This window comes from Fopius arisanus, unplaced genomic scaffold, assembly GCF_000806365.1.
Source record: "Fopius arisanus strain USDA-PBARC FA_bdor unplaced genomic scaffold, ASM80636v1 scaffold00270, whole genome shotgun sequence".
NCBI classification, from domain to species: domain Eukaryota; kingdom Metazoa; phylum Arthropoda; class Insecta; order Hymenoptera; family Braconidae; genus Fopius; species Fopius arisanus.
In genome coordinates, this window is record NW_011888009.1 from 47,701 (window position 1) to 72,390 (window position 24,690).

Consider the following 24,690-nt stretch of genomic DNA (forward strand, 5'->3'; position numbering starts at 1 on the left):
GATGAATTTTCCAATTGAAAATTTCCATTACGTGTGCAAATTTTTCAAAGAATAAACGAAACTAATTATTTTGAGGAATTAAAAATGCAATTCAAGGAGATCTTTATTTCTTCCAAGTAATGGTGGAATTTTTTATTACGACTGATCATTTTGCTGAATTGATTTTAGACAATCGACCTGAATTTATTGAATAATTTGTAAAACATTCAAAAAGTAAAGTTAATAAAAATTGATTAAGTTATTAATTAAGTGATTAAATAAAAAAGATATCGTCTCTTCCATTGAAAATCGGAATATAGTTCTGAAAAAAGGTGATCAATTAGAGCTGATGGGACAGTTCATTTTCGATATGAAAAAGTAAAACTTTAATTACAATTATCGTTTTTTTTTCATGTAAGTACCAATAGTTTGTGCAGAAATTTTCCTCTTGGGAAATAAACATATATGATTGTGGGAACAACTAGAAAACATTCAATCTTGATTAACATATGGATAATCTATGCAGAGTAATGCGACATCCGGCAACCCCTGACACTGAGCTGTATCGGAGAATATTCATTTGGGATACATAAAGGGGACATTAAAGACCGTTTTTTTTTCAAACCTTCAAGAATCAATTTGCTGTTGAACAATGAACAAGTTCAATGACCTGGCAAGAATATTCCCATGGTTATCGTCCTCTGTTCAATTATTGTCTCCTGTTTCGCTGCATCTGACGTACATGCGGCCCCAAATTCCACTTAAACGCATAAAACATTTTCCTGTTTATTCTTTTTGGTTTTACTTCACCGGTTAGCCTATTAGAATTTTAGATATAAAAACTATAATTATCAAAATAAAAATATAAGAAAGAATGAGCATAAAAATTAGTGCATTCGGAATTTTTTTTTGCTGATGGAGAAATCCCGCATTATTTTCTACTTCGGCATTTAAGGACCGGTTGGATTATCTGGAAAAGATAATTTACTCCAAAATTGGGATTTCTAATTACTCTGGCAATTAATCGTTTTTTTCAATAGTGGTTAGCTAGCGTTATAGCAGTTGTCAACGACTAGAACGCTAGCGAACAATTATCGGAAAAAACAATTAATTGGTGGAGTAATTAGGAATCCCAATTTTGGAGTAAATTATGTTTCCGAGATACTCCATCCGGCCCTTAAATGATTTCGGTATTTTCAAATGATCATTGCCAAAATGCTATGATCGTATAATAATTTTCCTGCGTTTTTTCTCAACTCCTCAAACATCCGTACAAACAGAAAAAAACACAGAAAAATTATTGCACACTTATGAAACTTCGTGAGTCATCGAATAATCAGAAGATGCAAAAACGCTCGACTTTTCGAGCCGACCCGACCACGAATTTGCCAGAAAACTCAAAAGCCGCTTAAATTCACCACAAAACATTTATAATCGAGATATCCCCGACAATTTTCTGAAAAAAATTATATAACATGTAAATAATATGACGTTCTGCAAAATTGTATTGGAATTTGTGATTTCTGTTGTTTTTTACATTTTTTGAAATTTTCTGTCATTATTTAATAGAATCTTTTCTTGAGATTTTGATTTCGGCATGGATAAAGAAATCACGCCTGCAATATTTAGGTCACCCTTTTCAAACCCTTCCGTGAACCCTAGTCCAGAGCTGGTTTAATAAATGACTCCCATCAAGTTCACATTAAAATTTGATTTCCATTTAAATAAGTTCACAAGTTGGAAAGGGTATGGAGTTGACCCAAGAGGTTCAATCGCTATTTCAAAGGAAGAATCGAAAAGATAGTGGGAGAAACCGTTGTTATAAAAACTTCTGTGACAGACTGAATCGAACTATTGTATCACTTTTCCTCATTCCGAGTGTCAGTTGGGGGAAGTTAATTTTATTTCAATTAAACAAGTCCCGATCAGCAAAAGTCCCTCAACAATTCCATCAAAATCTTACATTCCATGTGAAAAGTGCAAATTTCTGTTAACAATAATCGAATCACGAATTATTCAAGCGATTCTCGGTGAACTCATAGTATTTTTCAAGTTTAAATTGTAAAAGGGAAGAGAAACCACGAAGAATGGCGACGAAAGAGGAACCTCGTCACTACAATCCCTTCCTCAAGGCTCCAGTTGATCCTGGCGATGAGATTGTAATATCTGGAATGTCTGGGAGATTTCCAGAGTCTGATAATATGAAATTATTCACTGAGAATCTCATGAATAAAGTCGATCTAGTAACTGACGACGGCCGTCGTTGGAAATTAGGTAATTTATTTCAAAGAGTTCATAATCGTCGATTTTTATTCTTAAATTAATAGTTATGACTTTTCATTTATATCTTCTGAGCATTTATAATAATTTGGTTTTTGATTCCCAAGGGAAGATATTATAAAATCACACCGGGTGATTCGATTTCTTTCAATAATTTATGAATTCATTACTCAATCTTTCAGGCTCACTCAGTCAGTTGAATAATGCATTTTGTTTTTCAATTTGGTATAGATCATCCAGAAATTCCCCAGAGAACTGGAAAAATAAATAATGTCTCGAAATTTGATGCCTTGTTTTTTGGAGTGCATTTTAAACAAGCGCATACTATGGATCCCATGTGTAGAATGTTGTTGGAACATACTTATGAAGCTATTATTGATGCTGGTGTAAATCCGAGGCAGTTGAGGGGAACCAGAACAGGAGTTTTCATCGGTGCTTGTTTCTCTGAGTCTGAGAAGACATGGTTCTATGAAAAACTCCAGGTGAACATAATTCATTATGCCAATTTAAGATGTTCTGCACTCTTTCCACTAAAATCAAAGTTTTCTCTCGTTTTTCTGAGAAACTCCCAAGGAGATTGAGCAGAAAAAACATACGGTTTCTGCGTTTTATAATTATTTCATGCATTTTATCTAAAATTTAAAAAACAATACCAAAAAGTAAAAACGTTATATTTCTTCACGTCGATCCCGTGGATAATTTGTCAGGAAAAGAAAGGGACTCGAATACCCGGACACAGAGACTTTTTCGCAAATCGTCATTGATGTCTAGATCTAATCGACTTGTTTTACTCATAAATAGGTCAATGGTTTTGGAATCACTGGATGTAGCAGAGCCATGTTAGCAAATCGAGTGTCCTACTGGTTAGGGATAACAGGTCCAAGTTATACTATCGATTCGGCCTGTAGTTCAAGTCTCTTCGCCATGGAGCACGCATACAGAGCTATTAGAAATGGCCAGTGTGATGCTGCCATAGTTGGTGGTGCTAATCTTTGCTTGCATCCTTATGTATCTTTGCAGTTCTCTCGTTTAGGTAAATAATGCAAAAAGAAATGAAGTAGGATTTCATTAATACCTCGAGGGAAAAATCCAAAAGTCCAATTATTTTTAAACAAATCTATGGAGTTAGAAACTGAATTGAAAAATATGATGATGTTTCAGGTGTTCTAGCTCCTGACGGCCGCTGCAAATCATTTGACGCTGATGCAAATGGTTACACAAGAAGTGAAACCGTTGGTGTTGCATTCCTCCAGAAATCCAAGGACGCAAAACGTATCTATGCAACTGTCATCCACGGAAAAACCAACTGTGATGGATTCAAAGAGCAGGGAATTACGTTTCCATCGAGTGTAATGCAGAGTGCTCTTCTCAAAGAGTTCTATGAAGAATGCAAAGTTTCTCCATTATCTTTATCCTACATTGAGGCTCATGGAACTGGAACGAAAGTGGGAGATCCTGAGGAGGTGAATGCCATTGAATCTGTCTTCTGTCAGGGGCGAAAGGAATCCCTGATGATTGGCTCAGTGAAATCAAATCTTGGCCATGCAGAGCCAGCCAGTGGAATGGCGCAAATAGCAAAAGTAGTGATTGCTAATGAAACTGGTGTACTTCCACCGAATCTCCATTACAATCGGCCAAGGGAGGGTGTCAAAGCTCTTGAGGAAGGAAGAATAGTTGTTGTGTCTGAACCAACGCCGTGGAAAGGCGGATACGTTGGAGTCAGTTCGTTTGGCTTTGGTGGTGCTAATGCCCATATTCTTCTCAAGTCAAATCCAAAGGAGAAGATCAATGGTGGAGCACCTCAGGATGATCTCCCTAGGCTTGTTGTTGCTTCTGGAAGAACTGAGGAGGCGGTCGATGCTATTCTCAAAGATGTAGGTAGACAGTTTAGTCCTTGAACACTGGGATTAACTTGTACTATCTTTCGAACAGAATTTATTATTTGAGTTTCATTCTCCTGGTGTTAAATATTCCTGAATTTGAGTGTCATTCTATATTGCTAATGATTATCAAATATTGACAATGGTTAACAGCGTATTTCTAATAATTTTAATGCGAATTTAGTGGAAATAACTTATTTCTTCTTCACAGCAAAAGCAGATAACAGATATCTTAATTGGGGTGAATGATAATTTCTGTTATTGAATTAAGGTGGAGAGCCGCCCAGTTGATGTAGAATTCGTCCGACTGCTCCAAGAGATTTACACAGAGGACATCTCAGGTCACTTATATCGAGGCTACACAGTCCTGGGTGCAGTGAATTCCAATAAAAAGCCACGAGATATTGAGCATTATCCAGGTGCAAAGCGGCCAATCTGGTTTGTCTTCTCGGGAATGGGTTCACAGTGGCCCACCATGGGTGCATCTCTCCTACGCTTTCCAGTTTTTGCCAATGCTATAAAAAAATGTGACGCAGTTTTGAAACCACGTGGAATCGATATTTACAATATCCTCGTGAACCCCGACAAATTAATTTTCGAGAATATTGTGAATTCCTTCGTTGGAATAGCTGCAGTGCAGATTGGTTTGGTCGATTTGCTAACATCTTTGGGAATAGTTCCTGATGGGATAATTGGGCACTCTGTGGGAGAGCTGGGATGTGCCTATGCAGATGGTTGTTTTACGGCTGAGCAGATGGTCCTGGCAGCACATGCTCGAGGTTTAGCTTCAATTGAAGTTGACACAATCAAAGGTTCAATGGCAGCTGTGGGCCTTGGTTATGAAGACGTCAAGGATCTCTGCCCACCAGACATCGAAGTTGCATGTCACAATGGACCTGAGAGCAGCACCATAAGTGGACCAGCGGCTTCAATGAAAGAATTCGTTGCTAAACTCACAGAGAATAAGATTTTCGCTCGTGAAGTTGCGTGCAGCAACATTGCTTACCACAGCCGTTATATCGCCAAAGCTGGACCAAAACTCCTTGCCTACCTGAAGGAAGTCGTACCGGTTCCTAAACCCCGGAGTTCCAAGTGGCTCAGCACATCTGTACCTCGATCCAAGTGGAATTCTCCTGAGGCTAAAATCTCATCTCCTGAATATCACACGAACAATCTTCTTTCTTCTGTTCTTTTCGAAGAGACATCTGCACTGATTCCTAAAGATGCTGTTACCATTGAAATCGCACCTCATGGCCTTCTTCAGGCTATTCTGAAGAGATCACTCAATCCTGAGGTGAGCAATATTGCTCTCACCCAACGTGGACACAAGGACAATGTCGAAGTCTTTCTTCAGGCTATTGGAAAGCTCTATGATGTTGGATTGCAACCGATAATCAGTAATTTGTATCCTGAAGTCGAATTCCCGGTGTCGAGGGGAACTCCCATGATTTCACCACTTGTCAGGTGGGAGCATTCGGATGATTGGTATGTCACTTCGTACAGAATGCAGGAGAAAATCACCTCTGGGGAGAGAGTTATGGAGTTAACACTTGCTGATGAAGACTATGAGTACATGGGGGGACATGTTATCGATGGAAGGAATTTACTGCCTGCTACGGGGTATCTTGCACTCATTTGGGAGACGGTAGGGATGATGAGGGGAGAGATGTACACTGAAGTTCCGGTTGTCTTTGAGGATGTCAAGTTCCTCAGAGCTACTACTGTCTCTAAGGAACCCTTGGAGATTACTTTGATGGTTCAGAAGGGTAAAATTATTGTTTTACATAATGAAATTATATTATTATTCGAAAATGATTCTATGCAAGTAAAAAAATAACTGTTTCTTCAGTAACAACACGGAATTTCGATGGAAATTAGTCGTTATTGATTATTTGAAGAGATTGCACTGCTGTATTCGGCGTAGAAAAAATAATTTATGCAATTATTTATGCCCTGAATAATGCCACAACAAATTGACGAGGGTTTTTTTTTAACAATTATTTTAGAGATTTGGCGGAGTATTCATCAGATGATTCGAATCAGATGATAGCGCAATTGAAAATTGTGCGGTGCACACTGCCGTCTGTCTGGATAATTGATGTTGAGTACAATTATTTTTAGGAACTGGACGATTCGAAGTCGTGGAGGGTGGAGTAGCAGTTGTCACTGGATTCGTTCGCCATGTCCAGAACCCCAAACAGGAACAAATAATTTTTCCTCATTCAAGTGAGGATGAGCCAGAGGAGATGGACACGAAAGACGTGTACAAAGAGCTAAGACTTCGAGGATATCAATATTCTGGATTGTTCAAGGGTATCAAGAGTGCCACTACCGATGGATCCAAGGGAACACTCAATTGGTCAAATAATTGGGTGACATTCATGGACACCATGCTGCAAATGGAAATTTTAGGAATGGATACGCGTAATCTCTCGGTACCTGTTGCCATTCAGAAATTGACCATTGATACCAAAACGCATCTTCAACAAATTCGTGATATGCCAGATGAAGAAAAAGGTAATCTACCTTAATTTGAGATTTTTCGCTTTCGAATAGAATTATTGTATTCGTTGAAATTGGATTTTTGTTTTTTTGTTTTTGCAGAATTCAAGGTTTACACGAGCTCAGAGCACAACGTAGTTCATTCCGGTGGAGTCCAAATTCGGGGTCTAAAAGCAACTGTAATTTCTCGTCGAAAACCCGCTGGTGAGCCAGTCCTAGAGACGTACAATTTCGTGGCTCACCGAGACTGGGCGGCGATTTCCCTGAAAGAGGCAATCCGCCTTGCTACGCACCTCGCTCTGGAGAATCATCTGGCAATCAAAGTGAAAACTCTAGAATTTCTTGAAGCAGGTGAAAAATATATTCCCGAAGACCTCCTTTCCCCTCTCCTCGGTGAAACCTTGGCAGATCTCCCGATGATCCAGGCGGACGTCAACATCGTCGCCCCTGAGAATCCCTTCGAAGAAGAGGAACTTCCACAGACCATCAACGTCATAGAACCAAAGAAATTAACTTCAGATACCAACGCCATAATTCTAGCTGGTCGAAATCTCTTAGCTCCTCAGAAAAGTTCTATTCTTGGGGATCTCCTCTCATCCCTGAAGGACGGTGCCTTTGTCATGACTTTGGAATCCTCGTCCCCAGAGGATATCAATTTATCCCTGAAGAAACACGAACTCAACATCATTTTGGAGAAACTCGTTGGCAATACGAAATTCTTCCTCCTTAGGAAGATAGAACCAATACCTAAAAATACTATTATAATTCAGGTACGTACGTGTCTTCATTTATTTAACAATTGCTGAAGACATCATTAATATTTTCTTCTCCCAATTTTCACTCTCTTTCATTTTTATTTCTGCAACGCATTCCCTGAAATTGAAAATTCAGAGAGAAAATAAATGTCCGCGTGCCCAGCGACAATTCCTCAAATGATTATTTCCGACAGAATGATAATAATTAATGATTTATTCAGGTAAACAACGAAGAATTTAGTTGGGTAAATAGTTTAAAAGCAGCTCTAAAAGCGGAGATAGAACACGAAACCTCGGGCTCCTCTCGGGTTTTCCTAATAAGCGATGGAAGTTTCGAAAATGGTCTCCTTGGCCTAGTAAATTGTCTCCGAAAGGAACCAGGAGGTGAAATTATCCGAGCAATTCTTCTCCAGGACCCCAAGTCCCCGGAATTCTCCACCCTGAATCCCCTGTACTCTGACCACCTGAAACTTGACCTTGTGATAAACGTTCTGCGATCAAAGAACACCTGGGGATCTTACAGACACCACCAGCTGCTGTCAAACCAGCCTCGACCAGTGCATCACGCCTGGGCAAATCAACTCGTTAAAGGTGACCTCAGCTCTTTTGCATGGATGGAAGGCTCCATTACTCCTGAGTGCAAAAATCCAGAGCTCGTGAGTGTTGTCTACTCATCCCTGAATTTCAGAGACGTCATGATGGCTACAGGCAAATTGTCCAGCGAACTCGCCAGTAAAACTCGAGGAGCGTCTGATTGTGTCCTTGGATTTGAGTTCGCCGGGATCACTCGAGATGGTCGAAGGGTTATGGGTCTCCTGAACACCCATCGAGCAATAACGAATTATCTAGTCAACGATCCAACTCTCACATGGGAAATTCCTGATGCCTGGTCGCTGGAAGAGGCAGCAACAATTCCCTGCGTTTACGCCACCTGTTACTATGCTTTTTACACCACTGGAGGCATTAAAAAAGGAATGAAGATATTGATTCATGCTGGATCTGGTGGTGTTGGACAAGCGGCGATCACTCTTGCCCTTTGGGTGGGCTGTGAGGTCTTCACAACTGTTGGAACTCCACAGAAACGAGAATTTATTAGGAAAACTTTTCCACAAATACCAGAAGATCATATTGGAAATTCCAGGGATACTAGCTTCGAGCAGATGGTGATGGAGCAGACTGATGGCCAAGGGGTGGATATTGTCCTGAATTCATTGGCAGATGATAAGCTCCAGGCATCAGTTAGGTGTTTGGCTGATGGGGGCAGGTTCTTGGAGATTGGCAAGTTCGATATGGTTAATGATAGTCCTCTGGGGATGGCTATCTTTCTCAAAGAGATCAGTTTTCATGGGGTTCTACTCGATAGGCTGTTTAATGCTCCTCCTGAAAAAAAAATGGAGGTCAATAAAATGATGCAGGCTGGACTTGATGTTGGCGCAATTAAGCCACTGAATATGACTATCTTTGAAAGGGATCAGATCGAAGCAGCTTTCAGGTACATGGCTGCTGGAAAACATATCGGAAAGGTGAGCATTTGTGAGAAAAATTTTACAGAAATTATATTGCCGACGTAGTCTATAAAACTTGATAGGAAAACTTAGACTTAAACTTGATTTACAGAATGCTCATGTTTTGAGATATGAATAATTGGTGAAATAATTGGAACATAAGGATTCTAGGAGAGGATATCAAGGAGTAGGCTTAGCACTGAAGAAAATCAACAGAAAAACAATTTTCCACTGAAATTAATGGAATTATTACGTTTGATTACAGGTACTAATCAAAATTCAGAACGAAAACAAGTTGAATCTTCCTATCTCAGCCCGCCCAGTGTATCAGTGCATCAAAGACCGTTCCTATCTCATCCTCGGAGGACTTGGTGGCTTTGGCGTCGAATTGGCTGATTGGCTAATCCTTCGAGGTGCTAAAAATCTCATCCTGACATCTCGCACAGGAGTCAATAACGGTTACCAACGAATGAGAATAAAGCTCTGGCGGAGTTATGGTGCCAAGATCACGATAATCTCTGGGAAAAATGCAGCGAACCCGAAGGACTGCGAGGAGATTCTCACAGTGGCATCGAAACAAGCTCCATTGGATGCAATTTACAATCTCGCAGCTGTCCTCAAAGACGGCGTCTGGGAAAATCAAACACCAGAGGCATTCGAAGAGTGTTTCGAAGCTAAAGCTTGGAGTACCAGGAATCTTGATAAACTATCCAGAAAATTATGTCCACAACTCCGTCATTTCGTTGTTTTCTCGTCAGTTGCCTGTGGACGTGGGAATGCAGGACAAATGAGCTATGCAATGGCCAACTCAGTTATGGAGAGAATTTGTGAGAGACGAGCTGCTGAGGGTCTTCCAGCGCTGGCAATTCAGTGGGGAGCTGTTGGAGACGTTGGTCTCGTGGCAAGGATGCAGGAAAGTGACAAAGAGCTCGTGATCGGAGGTACTCTCCAGCAGAGGATAACATCCTGTCTTCACGAACTCGATGGCTTCCTCAATCAGACCTCTCCAATCGTTGGCAGCATGGTGGTCGCTGAGAAGAGAGCTGGTGGCTCTGGTTCTCTCAATATTGTCGATACTGTACTCAATATTATGGGTCTCAAAGACCTGAAGTCAGTGGGTGTCCATACGTCACTTGCTGAGCTCGGTATGGACTCTATGATGGCTGTAGAAATCAGACAGACATTGGAGCGCGAGTTCGAGATATTCTTGACAGCTCAGGATATTCGTGGATTGAATTTTGCAAAGTTGATTGAAATGAACTCAAAGGATCTAGCATTGAAAAAGAAAACTACGAAAGTAATTGCGGGTGATGTGCCCACAGGGATGAAATTACTCCTCAGATTGTTAGGGGAAGATCAATCAATGAAGGAAGTATGCATGAAACTCTCGACGAAGGACGACACTGGAAGGCAGGAGGTGTTCTTGATTCCAGGTATTGAGGGATGTGGTGTTGTCTTCTCGAATCTTGCTCATAGGATCAGGGCACCTGCTAGCTGCTTGCAGTTGAATAATATGGACACGCAGTACCGATCTATCCCGGAAATGGCTGATCAATTGTTACCTGTAAGTACCTGTTCTTCGTCGATCCATACACGAGTCTAGCTATGAAGTGAAAAGTCAAGAAGATAATTACGATATCATTGAAATATTTTTCAGTACATCCTGAAGAGGAATCAAGGAAGGAGAAATTTCGTTCTTGTTGGATACTCGTACGGATCACTTGTTGCTATTGAATTGGCGAGGAGATTAGAAGCTGAGGCTTACAGTGGAAAACTTATCCTCATCGATGGTGCTCCACTCTTCATGAAAGCCATCAAGGACACACAATTAGCATCGGAAAATAATGAGGAATTACAGACAAATATTCTTGTTGGTATCGCCGATATTGCTACACCCGAAGACAGTGGAGAGCTGATGATAGAACTCAAGAAATGTAATTCTTGGGAGAAAAAATTGGATGTCTTCATGGCACGTGTATCGGCTGAGGCTTTGGGAATTTCTGTCGAACAACGAAGAAATATTTGCACTTGTATTTATAACCGTTTAGTAGCACTGGGTAATTACAATATTTCTAGTATTCCAGCTCTCAGGACTCCCATCACTCTTCTGAAACCAAGTATTGAAACTCTGAAGAATTTACCACCAGATTATGATCTAGGCAAGGTACAGACATTTTTTAATTTTTTAATTTTTCGTTCAAATTCAACTTTCACTGGAATCCAATTCTGTATTATTTTATATTAATGTTTTTTAGATAACGAAGGAAAAAGTGGAGTGTCACACTCTTGATGGAAATCATGTTACTATACTCGATAATGAAAAAGTAACATCTGCGATTAATGGAGAGCCTCTCGAAGATGCAGCAGCATTCAAAGCCAGCATTATGGAAGACGGAAAGATCCTCACACCAATTTATGACTCCAATCCTGGAACATCAATTAGTTAGAGAAAAAAAATCACCATTCACTCGAGCCATTGCAATGTCACGACAAACTTCCTACTTCCCTGTCCCCAGGATATTTATTTCTTTCAGGACAGTTTATTTCGTAGTTCGCGTAATATCTATCTTAATCACTCATACCTTTCATAAATTAGTAAGTTGGAAATTAGAATAAGTATCAATGATTTATTTTTTCCTTTGAATTTCTTTCTAAATAAAAATAAAGGAATAAATATCAAGAATATTTCAATGTTTGTATCTTTGAATTGATACGCAATTTGTGGTGTTCTGTATCATTTATGTAATTTTCAAATTGTTTCGATGAAAAAAATTGAGTATTGGTTGTAGAACCGATTCGATGATCAACAGAATATGAAAAATAATTTCATGAAATGAAGCTGATTGATATATTTCTAGTTTGTCAGATCATTGAACGTTTTTAATACTTAGGATTGGTTATATCCATCTCTAGGGAGTGAACGACCATTGATGGCTGTGCAAATTAGTGGAAGAAAGGAATAAGTTTGACTGATAAGATTGTAGAAATTTTATTGTAAAATTTCTATCATCAAATAAAATTTACTGAGACTTCTATAAATTCTGGAGAGAAAAAAATCGAAGGGATGGGGATAAACAAACAAAATTAATTCACGAATTATCAGTAAATTTTTGTTGATTATTCTTTTTAGTTTTGATTGCTTCCACTTTTGGGCCAATCCGATATTTTCATAATAAATAGAGAAATGTAAATTGAATTATAATATGTTCTTATCAAAAATTGTAACTGACCGGAAACTTTCTACAGATTATTTCCGCTTGTGATTATCAACAAATATAAATCCATTATTTAATGTTTGACAGCAGAGAGGCAGGGGTAATTCAGATAATTTTTACATTTTTTTCCATGAAGGTCTTGAATAAAAATTCTCTATTGAGGCTGTCCATTAGGTGATAGCCATGAATGAATTAATTAGCATTGTCATCACTTCATTAATTAATTGTGTTAATTCATATTCAAATTGGATTGAAACAGAATGAAAAATTTTTTTTGCTCGTTTGCTTGAAAATGGAAGCACACGATCGAATCTTACAAAGTTGAGAGTGAATTGAAGTAATTGAAGTAATTAAAAATCGAATTGAGTATACTGGAAATGTAGAAAAATAAAAAAGAGTTGAGTGTAAATAATTTCAATGTTATTCTAGCTCCACTGATCCTAAAAGGAATTTCTAAATCGAAAAATTAAAAGCTTCTCCTATTCCTGCCTTCCACTTTGTGAGTGCTGGGTGAATTCGAGTGCATTATGATAATAAATGATATAGAATTCGACCTTGCAGCCACAAAAAAATAATAATGTATTTTTGAGAGCTTTAAAAAATAGATTCCGCAGAGATATTCAGGAATAATAATTACTACATAATGAGTGGACGAGTTCAATACTCTCGAAAAGTATTTATAAATTCCTGAACAGTAAAGCGACAATATTCACTTCTTCCAATGAAGCAAGGAACCGGTATTATTTTCTAAAATTACACAGAGAGGATAAAAATGAGGATGTTCTGGTTTCTTTTACCCAACCCTCACAGTTTTTTGAGGCTTCTGACAAATTCTGACATTTTTAAATTTCATCATTATTTCATGATTCATGAAGTTTGACTCATGCAATGATTTTCCCGGTTTTTTTATAAAGTTTTATTTTTTTAATTTGAATTCTCGATTACATTATGTATAAATTAATTAGATTTTATCAATAAATATTTGAATATGGAAACTTCATTGTCTAGGACCAGTGCTTAACGATCTACAATAGCTTATTTTCATGACTTCAAATATCCGGGAAACGTAAAAAAAAAAGTAGAAATTGAATTCCACCGTTAATTAATGCATTCTATAATGAGAAACAGATAGAATTTAATATGTATTAGAGGAAAACTAATTCAATTCTTTCGTTATGTAAATCATTATCAGATTAGGATTATAGCCAATGGACGAGTTGTGTCACCGAAATTGAGGAGAAATTGAATAGAATTTAAGTTTCAATATATTCAAGTGCACTGTCTTTAGAATTATTCAGAAGTGTGAATGTAAATAGTGACTAGTACTGCTAGCGAGCGGAAGTCGTTCTCCATCTGATTCTGATTAGAGCAATTGCGCAAAATAATTCTGGAATTAAATAATATCGAATTGACCCGGGCGGCTAATCAAATCCCCTTATTTCGTATGCTAATTCTAGAGAGTGGACAAGGGGTGCTATAAGAAGACTAGGACGGCCTCAAGCCATTTATTACGCTCACGTTAATTCAGAGATTCAGTTTATGGAATCGTTGCGTGGAACCGCTGTTATTTCTCAATTCAATTCCATTGCTCTCTCACGTAAACATAATAAATTGCAAGAATAGTTTTTAATGTGTGGATAGACAATTATCTAGTTCAGTGAAATCGGTAAATACATTATGGTATTGCAAGAAGATCGTCCCTACAATCCCATTTTGCGAGCACCGATGGATCCTGACGAAGAAATCGTTATATCTGGAATATCGGGGAGATTTCCAGAGTCAGATAACATGAAACTATTTTGTGATAATCTTATGAATAAAGTGGATTTGATTACTGATGATTCTCGGCGTTGGATACTAGGTGACCAAAAATTGATAAGATCACTAATTCATTAAAAGTATTCGCTAATCGACTAATATTTCACCAGCGATTAACGATCGATCGCCGATCGATCCTTCTGCGATTTCTCTCGGACTGATGATTCTCAGGTTATTTTAGAAGAGAAAAGTCCAATAAAAATTACTAAAAAAAACACGGAAAAATTACAAAGTGTAGTAATTGTTTAAATGTAAGAATTCTGTGAAATTTCCGTTAAATTTTACAGTTTCCAGAGAAAATATATCATTTTTTCGTACACTTTTGGTGGCAGACCCAAAAATCTACTGACCTTTTCACATTTTTCTTCTATATTTCTATAAAAATGATTAAATAATCCCTTAAAATCATTCTCGCTTACAAATTATGTGAAATACTCCATAATTTTTCTTAAATATTTGTCTTCTTGTAGAAGAATCGCGTAATGCATCATGAATTTTTCACTCCAGTCCGATTTATCGTAGTGTTCAAAAATTTTTCTTTAGCCCATCGGTTTTTCTTTTTTAGATCACCCGGAAATTCCCCAGGCTACAGGAAAAGTCAATAATATTGAGAAGTTCGATGCCGATTTCTTTAGTTATGACTTCAAGGAAGCTCATACTATGGATCCACAAGGTAGAATGTTGCTGGAGCACGCTTATGAAGCAATTGTTGATGCTGGAGTCAATCCCAAGAGCTTGAGGGGCACCAACACCGGGGTATTCGTTGGAGCCTGTTGTGCAGAGTCCGAAATCGTTTGGATTTATCAAAAACTTCAGGTACTTTCCTCCATTCCTCTATTCCACTGAGAGAAAAAAAATAATTAAAAATTACCTATCCATTTGGTACCCGAGTTCTTTTTTAGCAGTTCGGGGAAAATTACCCTGCCACTAAAAATGTGTCGACTGTTCAGTAGAAGTCATCCAAGTCATCCCAGCATTTTTTAATTGTTCCTCGATATCTCATCCAGTTAATATTTATTATTAATTTGGTGAACAGAAAGATGGCTATGGTGTTACTGGATCGTGCCGAGCGATGCTGGCAAATCGGTTGACTCAATGGCTTGGAGTAAGAGGACCAAGTTATACTGTCGATTCCGCCTGCAGCTCCAGCCTCTTCGCCATGGAGCACGCATACAGAGCTATTCGGACAGGTCTATGTGATTATGCCCTCGTTGGTGGCACCAATCTTTGTCTCCATCCTTATGTTTCATTCCAATTCGCACGCCTAGGTAAGAACCTGCAATTAAATTTACTCAACGTCCTGAATACCGAGGAAATAAATTGGAGAATATAATGGATATGGATGAATTTAGATGGCGTATTTTTTGAGAATATTGAAAAATAAAAAATGTATGAAAACTGGCGTTTTCATGTGTAATTAAAAGGAAAAATTGAAATCGCAAAAAAACACCGTGGCACCTTTAGACTGACCAAATTTTTTTGGTGAAAAAAAAATGAGCAGAAATGCATTGAGCTCTCTCCCATAATTATAGAATTTAATTTCAGGTGTTTTATCTCGTGATGGTCGATCGAAATCGTTTGACAATAACGCGAATGGTTACGCCAGGGCTGAGACCATAAGCGTAGCATTCCTGCAAAAATCCAAAGACGCAAAACGTATTTATGCAACTGTTGTTCACGCAAAGACTAACTGCGACGGCTTCAAACCCCAGGGGATTACTTTCCCATCGAGTAAGATTCAGAGTGTTCTTCTAAAAGATTTCTATGAAGAGTGCAGAGTCTCGCCATCATCGCTGGCATATCTTGAGACTCACGGTACTGGAACTAAAGTGGGAGATCCCGAAGAGCTAAATGCAATTGAAACAGTTTTCTGTCCGGGGAGGAAAGAGCCATTGATAATTGGTTCAGTCAAATCAAATATTGGTCACGCTGAACCAGCCAGTGGAATGGGTCAAATAGCTAAAGTAGTTATTGCCAATGAAACCGGTGTTATTCCACCAAATCTGCACTATAAAGAGCCGCGTGAAGGTGTTGAAGCTCTTGCTGATGGAAGACTCAAAGTTGTCACTGAATTAACGCCTTGGAGTGGAGGATATGTTGGGATCAGTTCGTTTGGCTTTGGTGGTGCCAATGCGCACGTACTCCTTAAATCGTTTTCTAAGAAAAAAATTAATGGTGGAGCTCCTCAGGATGGCCTCCCGAGACTGATTGTTGCTTCTGGAAGAACTGAAGAGGCTGTAGACTTTATATTGACAGATGTAAGTCAAATCCTTGATTCTCTCCGTAATCAGTAGAAATGCAAGTCTCTTCTTTTTAAATAAAATTTTCTTTTGTGATTCAGATTGAAAACCGTCCGATTGATGTAGAATACATCCGCCTGTTGCATGATCTTCACGCAGAGAATCTTTCAGGTCACTTTTATCGAGGCTATACGATCCTGAGTGGCTCAGGTGTAGAGAACAAGCCTCGAGAAATCCAGCATTATTCAGAAATCAAGCGACCTGTTTGGTTCGTCTTCTCGGAATCGGATGCCTGGTGGACAACGAAATGCCACTCCCTCGTCGAATTCCCAATCTTCGCAAATGCTATAAGCAAATGCGATGCAATTCTCAAGCCTTGTGGGATCAATGTCTACAGCATCTTGATGAATAATGACGGACAAATGTCCAATCATGTCTTGAGTTCCTTTGTTGGCAAAACTGCTGTCCGCATCGGACTCGTCGACCTTCTGACATCATTAGGAATACATCCAGATGGTATAATTGGATTTTCACGTGGAGAACTGGACTGTGGGTACGCTGATGGTTCTCTCACCCTAGAGCAAACCATCCTCGCGGCGTACTGGGCAGGTTTAGCACTCTTGGAGATAAAAACAATAACTGGTTCAATGGCAAAAGTCAGTCTTGGTCACCAGGAGCTTCAAAACCTCTGCCCAGCAGATATCCAGGTTACCTACGAGGGCCCTGGAAACTCTATTATAAGCGGACCAGAAGAGTCCATCAAAGCTTTCGTAGCTCATTTGACTTCAAACAAATTTCAGGCTCAGGAAATTCGCTGTCACGACATCCCTTATTACAGTAGACACGTTGCAGGCATTGAATCAAAGATATTTACGCACCTGAAGAAAGCGATCCCAGAGGCGAAACCTAGAAGTTCTAAATGGTACAGCACATCTGCACTCGATTCTCAATGGGACTCGTCTCAGACTAGATTCTCATCAGCAAAATATCACACAAATAGTTTCCTCTCGCCCATTCTCTGTGATGGCACATCAACATTCATCCCTGAAGAAGCCATTATTATTGAGATTGGGGCTCATGGGCTTTCCGAAGACATCCCGAAGAAATCTCCCAACCCGAAGAAGACACACATAAATCTCCTTCAAGGTAGATATGAAAACAATGTTGAAGCTTTCCTCCATGCAATTGGAAAATCGTATGAAATTGGGATGCAGCCCAAAATATGGAATCTCTACCCGGAAGTAAAATTCCCGGTATCTAGGGGGACGCCTATGATATCTCCTCTTATCAAGTGGAATCATTCTGAGGACTGGTATGTGACATCCTATCAGGAGCAGGAGAAGATAACATCTGGAGAGAGAACGCTGGAGTTGTCACTCTCTGATGAGGACTATGAGTACATGAGTGGTCATATTATCGATGGACGGAATCTACTCCCTGCGATGGGATATTTAACACTCATCTGGGAAACTCTGGGAATGCTCAGGGGAAGATTGTACACTGAAGTACCTGTTATTTTCGAGGATGTTAATTTCGTGAGGGCAACAACAGTCACGAAAGAGCCCATCAAGATAACTCTTATGATTCAGAAAGGTGAAATGAACATGATGATTTTAATATTACGTTGTCATATATTTTTCTGGATTATTCTGAGTGAAAAATTCCATTCGATGAGTCTTTCCTGTTACCAGTCGGACGTGCTAGCTGCTTTGCATGTCATTGAATCCAATCGGTTTAATGTTGATGAAGAAAATTTCAATTTTAGACATTTTTTACCATTTTTAATTCCTCTCTGCTATTTTCAACAAATTATATTGAATAATAAAATGAAAAAACTTCAATAACTCAACAAAAGCGATCAAATGAGATATAATTACTGCAATTCCAACGAATAACAAACGCTTTTTAAAATGGCTTATAAGTGTAAAGACAAGTCCTATCTATTAATTTTCAAACTATAGAAAAATCGAACCAAAGTGGAAATTTAGATAAAACATGAATATCATATCTTCACGGTTAAATCGGCATAACTCTCTAAAAATCGGTTGAAATCACATAGCTGGCGTTTTTCCCGCAGCTTATTTAATGGGCTTTCGAATGAGTATACAATATATTACCTCAATATGAAAGGAAGAGAGCAATTGTCCCAAGAATCGAAGAAAAAGGGAACGCTACGCACACAATTAATTTACTTATGGATTCATTCTCACTCTTGCTGTCTGATTATAATAATAATTATTGTTATCATTATTAGGACTCTCATGGTGAGATAATTCATATTTATTTCGGTGATCTCAGGGTCAGGTAAATTCGAAGTGATCGAAGGTGGTGCAGCAATCGTCACTGGAGTTGTTCGAACCACAATAGATGTTCAATCCGAACAAATAAAAATATCAGCGAGTGAAGATGAACCTGAACCCCTGGAGGCCAAAGATGTATACAAAGAGTTTAGATTACGTGGGTATCAGTACTCTGGATTATTCCGGGCTATTAAGAGTGCCAATTTGGATGGGACCAAGGGGACAATCCGCTGGAACAGCAACTGGGTAGCATTCATGGACAATATGCTGCAGATGAGGCTGTTGGGACTCGATACGAGGAATCTCCTCGTGCCTACAAGGATTCAGAAGCTTGTGATTGATACTAAGGAACACTCTCGACAGATTCGATCACTGCCGTATGATGAACAAGGTAAAATATAATTAGAATTTTACTGCAATAATCCGTTCCGTTTTCGATTTCTATTGACAACTTTCAAGATTTCAAACTTTCTACATTTTTCGGTCTTTTAAAAAATATAGTTAATTGGAAAAATCTGTAGATTTCGTTGACGATTTTTTGCTCTATTCATCGCGATTTCTCGTCTGATAATTGAGGTTGAGTGTTTCTCAAATTTGAGAAATCTTATTCTAATTCTTAGAGTTTTTCTTTCTGTGAATAACATCTCCTAAAGACTTCTTAATTTTTTAAACAAATTCTTTTCATCATTCTGTTTTGATATTTCTTTTTCATTCGACAAAACGAAGAACATGAATTGATTTTACAATAGAAATCCGCTAGGAGTCTATTCAATTTTCTTTATGAACATATAGCTATTAAAATTTCGGTTATTGGATTCTTAAATAGAACTCAAGGTTTACGTGAGCAGAAAACACGACACGATAACTTCCGGAGGAATTCAGATACGTGGATTACAGGCGAGTTCGATATCTCGAAGAAAACCAGCAGGTGAACCAGTTCTGGAAACGTACAGATTTATACCTCACAGAGATCTGGGGAGCGAAATCTCATTTAAAGACGCGATTCGTCTGGCAGTACATCTCTCTTTGGAGAACCACCTCAATATTAAAGTTAAAACATTAGAATTCCTAGAAAAGGGTGAAAAATATTCCTCCGAAGATCTCTTCTCCGTCAACATCGCAGAAATACTGGCAGATCTTCCAATGATTCAATCAGACGTAAACATAGTCACAGCAGAGAATCCCTTCGAAGAAGATTCACCTCAAAACATCAACGTGATAGAACCCAAGAAATTGTCCTCAGACACCAATACTCTACTGCTAGTTGCTCGAGATTTTCTCTCACCCAAAAAAAGTGCAACATTGACACACTACCTATCAACTCTGAAAGACGGGGGCTTTATCCTCTCACTGGAGTCCTCATCGCCAGAGGACATTGATCTATCCCTGAAGAAATACTCTCTCCATCTAATATCCGAAAGAACAGTCACTGGCTCCAGACTTGTCCTTCTCCGTAAAATGGAAAAAATTCCCAGAAAGTCTGTTCTCATTTACGTCAGTAACAAAGAATTTACGTGGCTTGACAACTTAAAAGCAGTATTGCAGGCAGAAACTGAGCGCGAGCTATCAGGGGCATCTAGAATTCTGCTGATAAGCGATAAGACATTTGAGAATGGTCTTCTGGGTTTTGTTAATTGTCTCCGAAGGGAGCCCGGTGGAGAGATCGTTCGGGCGGTGGTGATCCAGGACTCAAGTGCTCCCGATTTTTCACTTTCCGAGCCTCTCTATGCTGAGCAAATGAAGCTAGACCTTGCCGTTAACGTTCTGAGACCAGGAGGTAATTGGGGATCATACAGACATCTTCCTCTTCCAGTTCTGACAGAACGTTTGAGTGATCATGTCTGGGCAAATCAACTTGTCAAAGGCGATTTGACCTCGTTCCGATGGATGCAAGGACCAATCACACCAAACTTCAAGGACTCTGATCTCATCAATGTCGTCTATTCACCGATCAACTTCAAGGACGTCATGATTGCTACGGGAAAATTGAATGCCGATGTCTTTGTAAAAACTAGAAGTGCAGCAGAGTGTCTCCTAGGATTTGAGTATGCTGGAATAACATCTAGTGGCTCCAGGGTAATGGGTATCATCAATTCGTATGCTATGACCAATCTGTTGGTTCATGATCCCAATTTAACTTGGCGAGTGCCAGATTCGTGGACTCTGGAAGAGGCAGCCACTGTGCCGTGTGTTTATGCCACCTGCTGCTATTCTCTTTATCTCCGGGCAAACATGAAGAAGGGAGATAAAGTACTGATTCACGCTGGATCTGGTGGTGTTGGTCAAGCAGCTATTCATCTCGCCCTGTCGACTGGTTGTGAAATTTTTACGACTGTTGGCACTCCAGAGAAGAGGGCATTCATTCACAAGACATTTCCGCAGATTCCTGATGATCACATTGGGAATTCCAGGGATACGAGTTTCGAGCAGATGGTGATGAACAAGACAAATGGATATGGAGTTGATATTGTTCTTAATTCACTAGCTGAAGATAAGCTGCAGGCGTCAGTAAGATGTCTAGCTGAAGGAGGTAAATTCTTGGAGATCGGAAAGTTCGATATGGCTAATAATAGCCCTTTGGGAATTTCTGCTTTCTCCAAGGGGATTAGTTTCTATGGAGTATTGGTGGATAAAGTATTTGAGGCACCTCTGGAAAAAAGAGAAGAGCTGCATAGATTAATGCAAAAAATTCTCGATGAAGGGGCCATCAGGCCGTTTAATGCTACTGTATTTCCCAGAGAGCAAATTGAATCGGCTTTTAGGTACATGGCTGCTGGTAAACACATTGGAAAGGTAAGTGATACATCGGGAAATTAATATGGGAAGAAAAGTAAATCGTTACTGAAAAGGTAAATCGTTTGATTTCAGGTTGTCCTTAAGATTCAAGATGAAAAAAGTTTGGGAAAGAGAATTCCTGCTTCTCCGCGATATTATTGTCGCAGAGACCGTTGTTACTTAATTCTAGGGGGTCTCGGTGGGTTCGGCCTCGAATTAGCTGATTGGCTGATTTTTCGAGGAGCAAGACACTTGGTTCTCACTTCTCGTTCAGGTATCAAAAGTGGCTATCAACGGATAAGGATTAAACTGTGGAGAAGTTACGGTGTCAATGTCACTATCATCACTGGAAAGGAAGCATCCAAGGAAAAGGATTGCGAAGAAATTCTTTCGATAGCTTCGAAACAGGCACCAGTGGATGCGATTTATAATCTCGCCGTCGTCCTGAAAGACAGTCTTTTGGAGAATCAAACAGCAGAGATGTTTGAGGAGTCGTTCAAAGCCAAAGCTTGGAGCACAAGAAATATTGATGAACTTTCTAGAAAATTGTGTCCACAACTTCGGTATTTTGTTGTCTTCTCTTCAGTCTCCTGCGGTCGTGGAAATGCAGGGCAAACCAATTATGGAATGTCCAACTCTGTTATGGAGAGAATCTGTGAAAGACGGGCTGCTGAGGGCCTTCCTGCACTGGCAATTCAGTGGGGAGCTGTTGGAGACGTTGGTCTCGTTGCAGATATGCAGGAAAATGACAAAGAGCTCGTGATTGGAGGTACTCTCCAGCAGAGGATAACATCCTGTCTTCACGAACTCGATGGCTTCCTCAATCAAACCTCTCCAATCGTTGCGAGCATGGTGGTAGCTGAAAAGAGAGCTGGTGGCTCTGGTTCTCTGAATGTCGTTGATACTGTGCTCAATATCATGGGTTTCAAAGATCTGAAATTAGTTGGACATCATACGTCACTGGCTGAACTGGGGATGGACTCGATGATGGCTGTGGAGATCAAGCAGACGTTGGAACGGGAGTTTGAGATTTTTCTAACAGCTCAAGATATTCGCAACCTGAATTTCGCCAAATTGATTGGTATGAACTCGAGAGATACTGAGCTGAAGAGAATGATTGAGGACACGAGGGAGGAAGAGGAACTTATAGGGATGAAATTACTGATTAGATTGCTTGGAGAGGAGGAGGCAATGAACGAGACTTGCTTAAAATTATCCACGGGACTGACGAGTGGACAACCTGAGGTGTTTTTCATTCCGGGACTTGAAGGTTGCGGTGCTGTATTTATGAAATTGGCAAAGAACATTAAAGCTCCTGCGACTTGTCTACAATTAAATAATATGGGGACACAGTATCTTTCTATTCGGGATATGGCACGTCTATTATTGCCGGTGAGTGATATATCAGCAAAAAAATCGATTACTGCCAAAATGACACTCGAAAAATTCATTACTTTTGAAAAGTTGTTAGAATACTTCTGAAAAGTATATTTATTATGACTTCCCATGACTTCCCATGACTTCCCATACGTAAAGAAATTGCGAGGATGGAAGATTTCTGTTCATACTTATTTTTAAAAGTACTTTCTTAACTAATAAGTAGTAATTAATTTTTAAATCGTAGATAAACAGAAAATTGATAATATCCTCATATTATGTTACATTTCCAGTACATGTTGAAGAGAAATCGTGAAACGCGGCACTTCATAATTGTTGGATACTCGTATGGATCACTCATTGCTATTGAACTCATGAGACAATTGGAAGCCAAAGACTTCAGTGGAAAATTAATTCTAATCGACGGCGCTCCACTCTATATGAAATCCATCAAAGATCAACACTTGAGAGCAGATAACGACGAAGAACTCCAAACAAATGTTCTCATCGGAATGGCCGATGCTGCTCTATCTGAAGGAAGTATCGCACTGTTAGCGGATCTTAAAAAATGTAAATCTTGGGACGAAAAGTTGAACGTTTTTATGGAACGCACGCAGACTGATACTCTGGAAATCTCCGTTGAGCAACGACGGAATATTTGTACCTGCATTTACAATCGATTACTTGCACTTGATCATTACGATATTTCTAGTGACGCTCCTCTGAAATCTCCAATTACTCTTCTGAAACCAACACAGGAGGCTCTAAAGAATTTACCTGTAGATTACGATCTCCGCAAGGTAAATAAGCTAACAGTTATTTCGATAGAAATTCACAAAGAATTCGCAAATATTGGAGGAATAATTTCGCAATTTAATTTTTTAGGTAACGAGGGAGAAGGTCCTGTGTCGGATTCTAGAGGGAAATCATCTGACGATTATTGATAATCCGGAGGTAACAGACATTATAAATAACGAGGAAATTCAAGAGATGATGCCAGCGAAAACCAGTATCAGTAAACCCGGAGCATTCGTCAATACTATCGATACTATCAATGATACAAATCGTGGGAAGACATTGAGTTAAACAGATTACAATGTTTAATTAATGACAATAAATTTATCGCAAATTTTGACGTTTGTCACTCGATTTCTAGTGCATCGCTTTGTGAAAACGTGTTTCGCTCATTTTACGCTAAGCAAATAGTGTCAGAACCAATCCAATGGTTGTCTGAAAATTAATAAAGATAAATTGTTTGATATACTTTACTTGCATTACAACATTCAGCATTACATTTTATACAATATTGATTCGTTTTATCAGTATAAAAATGTCGAAAAACAACAAATATGGATTCTAATATAATTTTGAAAAAAACGACTATATTTTCTGAAGAACCGGCTGTAAAAACCAATCCTCCGACTATTTTGAGAGATCCCAATAGAGTTCAACATATTCCGCTAGATATTCTACCGAAGAATTACTCAAAATCTGTGAGAATTCCTTACCTAGGAAAATGAAAAATTGTAACTCTCGAGAATCAAGTTTAATCAATGTCAGAAAACGTAATATTCAAATGTTTAGAGTATTATCATCAATCAGCGGAAGTCATTAACTATATTTTGATTTCGATTGCGTTGCTGAGAATGTTAATAGTAATAGAGTTAACCCGGAAGGGCAATGACATCATTCTATACGGCATTCTATACGGCATAGGTACGACAAATAAAATTAGTATAAGAAAATTATTATTATTATTATTTTTAATATAACGAATGAATATAGCAGGACAGTTATTCTTTCCGAGAAAAAAAAACATTTTTTTGCAGATGTTCAAACACTCGAAGAGGGTAGAACAACAAAAACCAATGAAACTAGAAATGTTAAATATTTCTCCTCCTAGGACAAAAATAAGTATTTTTCCACTCTAGGTCGTGAACGATCAATTTTCCGTACACTCTCCAAGAAGGGAAATACCGACTTTCTGGACAGGTAGGTGAAGAAATAAATGTTCTTGAAAATAAAATGTATCAAATTGCGTCCATTCATTAGTTAATTTATCCT

The 24,690-nt window shown here is 38.9% G+C and overlaps 2 protein-coding genes across 2 annotated transcripts; both read left to right on the plus strand.

Moving 5' to 3' along the window:
• The first annotated feature begins 1,846 nt into the window (after window positions 1-1,846).
• On the plus strand, window positions 1,847-12,207 carry FASN3 (Fatty acid synthase 3). The gene is made up of 11 exons (XM_011314990.1): window positions 1,847-2,253; window positions 2,491-2,741; window positions 3,061-3,292; window positions 3,421-4,133; window positions 4,411-5,905; window positions 6,261-6,656; window positions 6,744-7,411; window positions 7,618-8,919; window positions 9,167-10,465; window positions 10,559-11,065; window positions 11,157-12,207. Exons 1-11 carry the CDS (start codon window positions 2,067-2,069, stop codon window positions 11,346-11,348), a joined length of 7,242 nt encoding a protein of 2,413 aa, XP_011313292.1. The 5' UTR covers window positions 1,847-2,066; the 3' UTR covers window positions 11,349-12,207.
• Window positions 12,208-13,661: 1,454 nt separating this feature from the next.
• Window positions 13,662-23,887, plus strand: LOC105272766 (fatty acid synthase). Its single transcript, XM_011314992.1, has 10 exons — window positions 13,662-13,977; window positions 14,500-14,750; window positions 14,971-15,202; window positions 15,480-16,192; window positions 16,276-17,767; window positions 18,473-18,865; window positions 19,301-21,267; window positions 21,343-22,641; window positions 22,920-23,426; window positions 23,512-23,887. Exons 1-10 carry the CDS (start codon window positions 13,794-13,796, stop codon window positions 23,710-23,712), a joined length of 7,239 nt encoding a protein of 2,412 aa, XP_011313294.1. The 5' UTR covers window positions 13,662-13,793; the 3' UTR covers window positions 23,713-23,887.
• The last annotated feature ends 803 nt before the right edge of the window (window positions 23,888-24,690 follow it).

What these genes read in the sequence shown, in the direction of transcription:
- LOC105272766 (XM_011314992.1), top strand. Translation starts at nt 13,794, where the DNA reads ATGGTATTGCAAGAAGATCGTCCCTACAATCCCATTTTGCGAGCACCG. An exon ending in AACTCTTATGATTCAGAAAG is followed by an intron (nt 17,768 to 18,472) that starts GTGAAATGAACA and finishes CGGTGATCTCAG; the next exon opens with GGTCAGGTAAATTCGAAGTG. An exon ending in ACTGCCGTATGATGAACAAG is followed by an intron (nt 18,866 to 19,300) that starts GTAAAATATAAT and finishes ATTCTTAAATAG; the next exon opens with AACTCAAGGTTTACGTGAGC.
- FASN3 (XM_011314990.1), top strand. Translation starts at nt 2,067, where the DNA reads ATGGCGACGAAAGAGGAACCTCGTCACTACAATCCCTTCCTCAAGGCT. An exon ending in CGGCCGTCGTTGGAAATTAG is followed by an intron (nt 2,254 to 2,490) that starts GTAATTTATTTC and finishes AATTTGGTATAG; the next exon opens with ATCATCCAGAAATTCCCCAG. An exon ending in AAAATACTATTATAATTCAG is followed by an intron (nt 7,412 to 7,617) that starts GTACGTACGTGT and finishes TGATTTATTCAG; the next exon opens with GTAAACAACGAAGAATTTAG.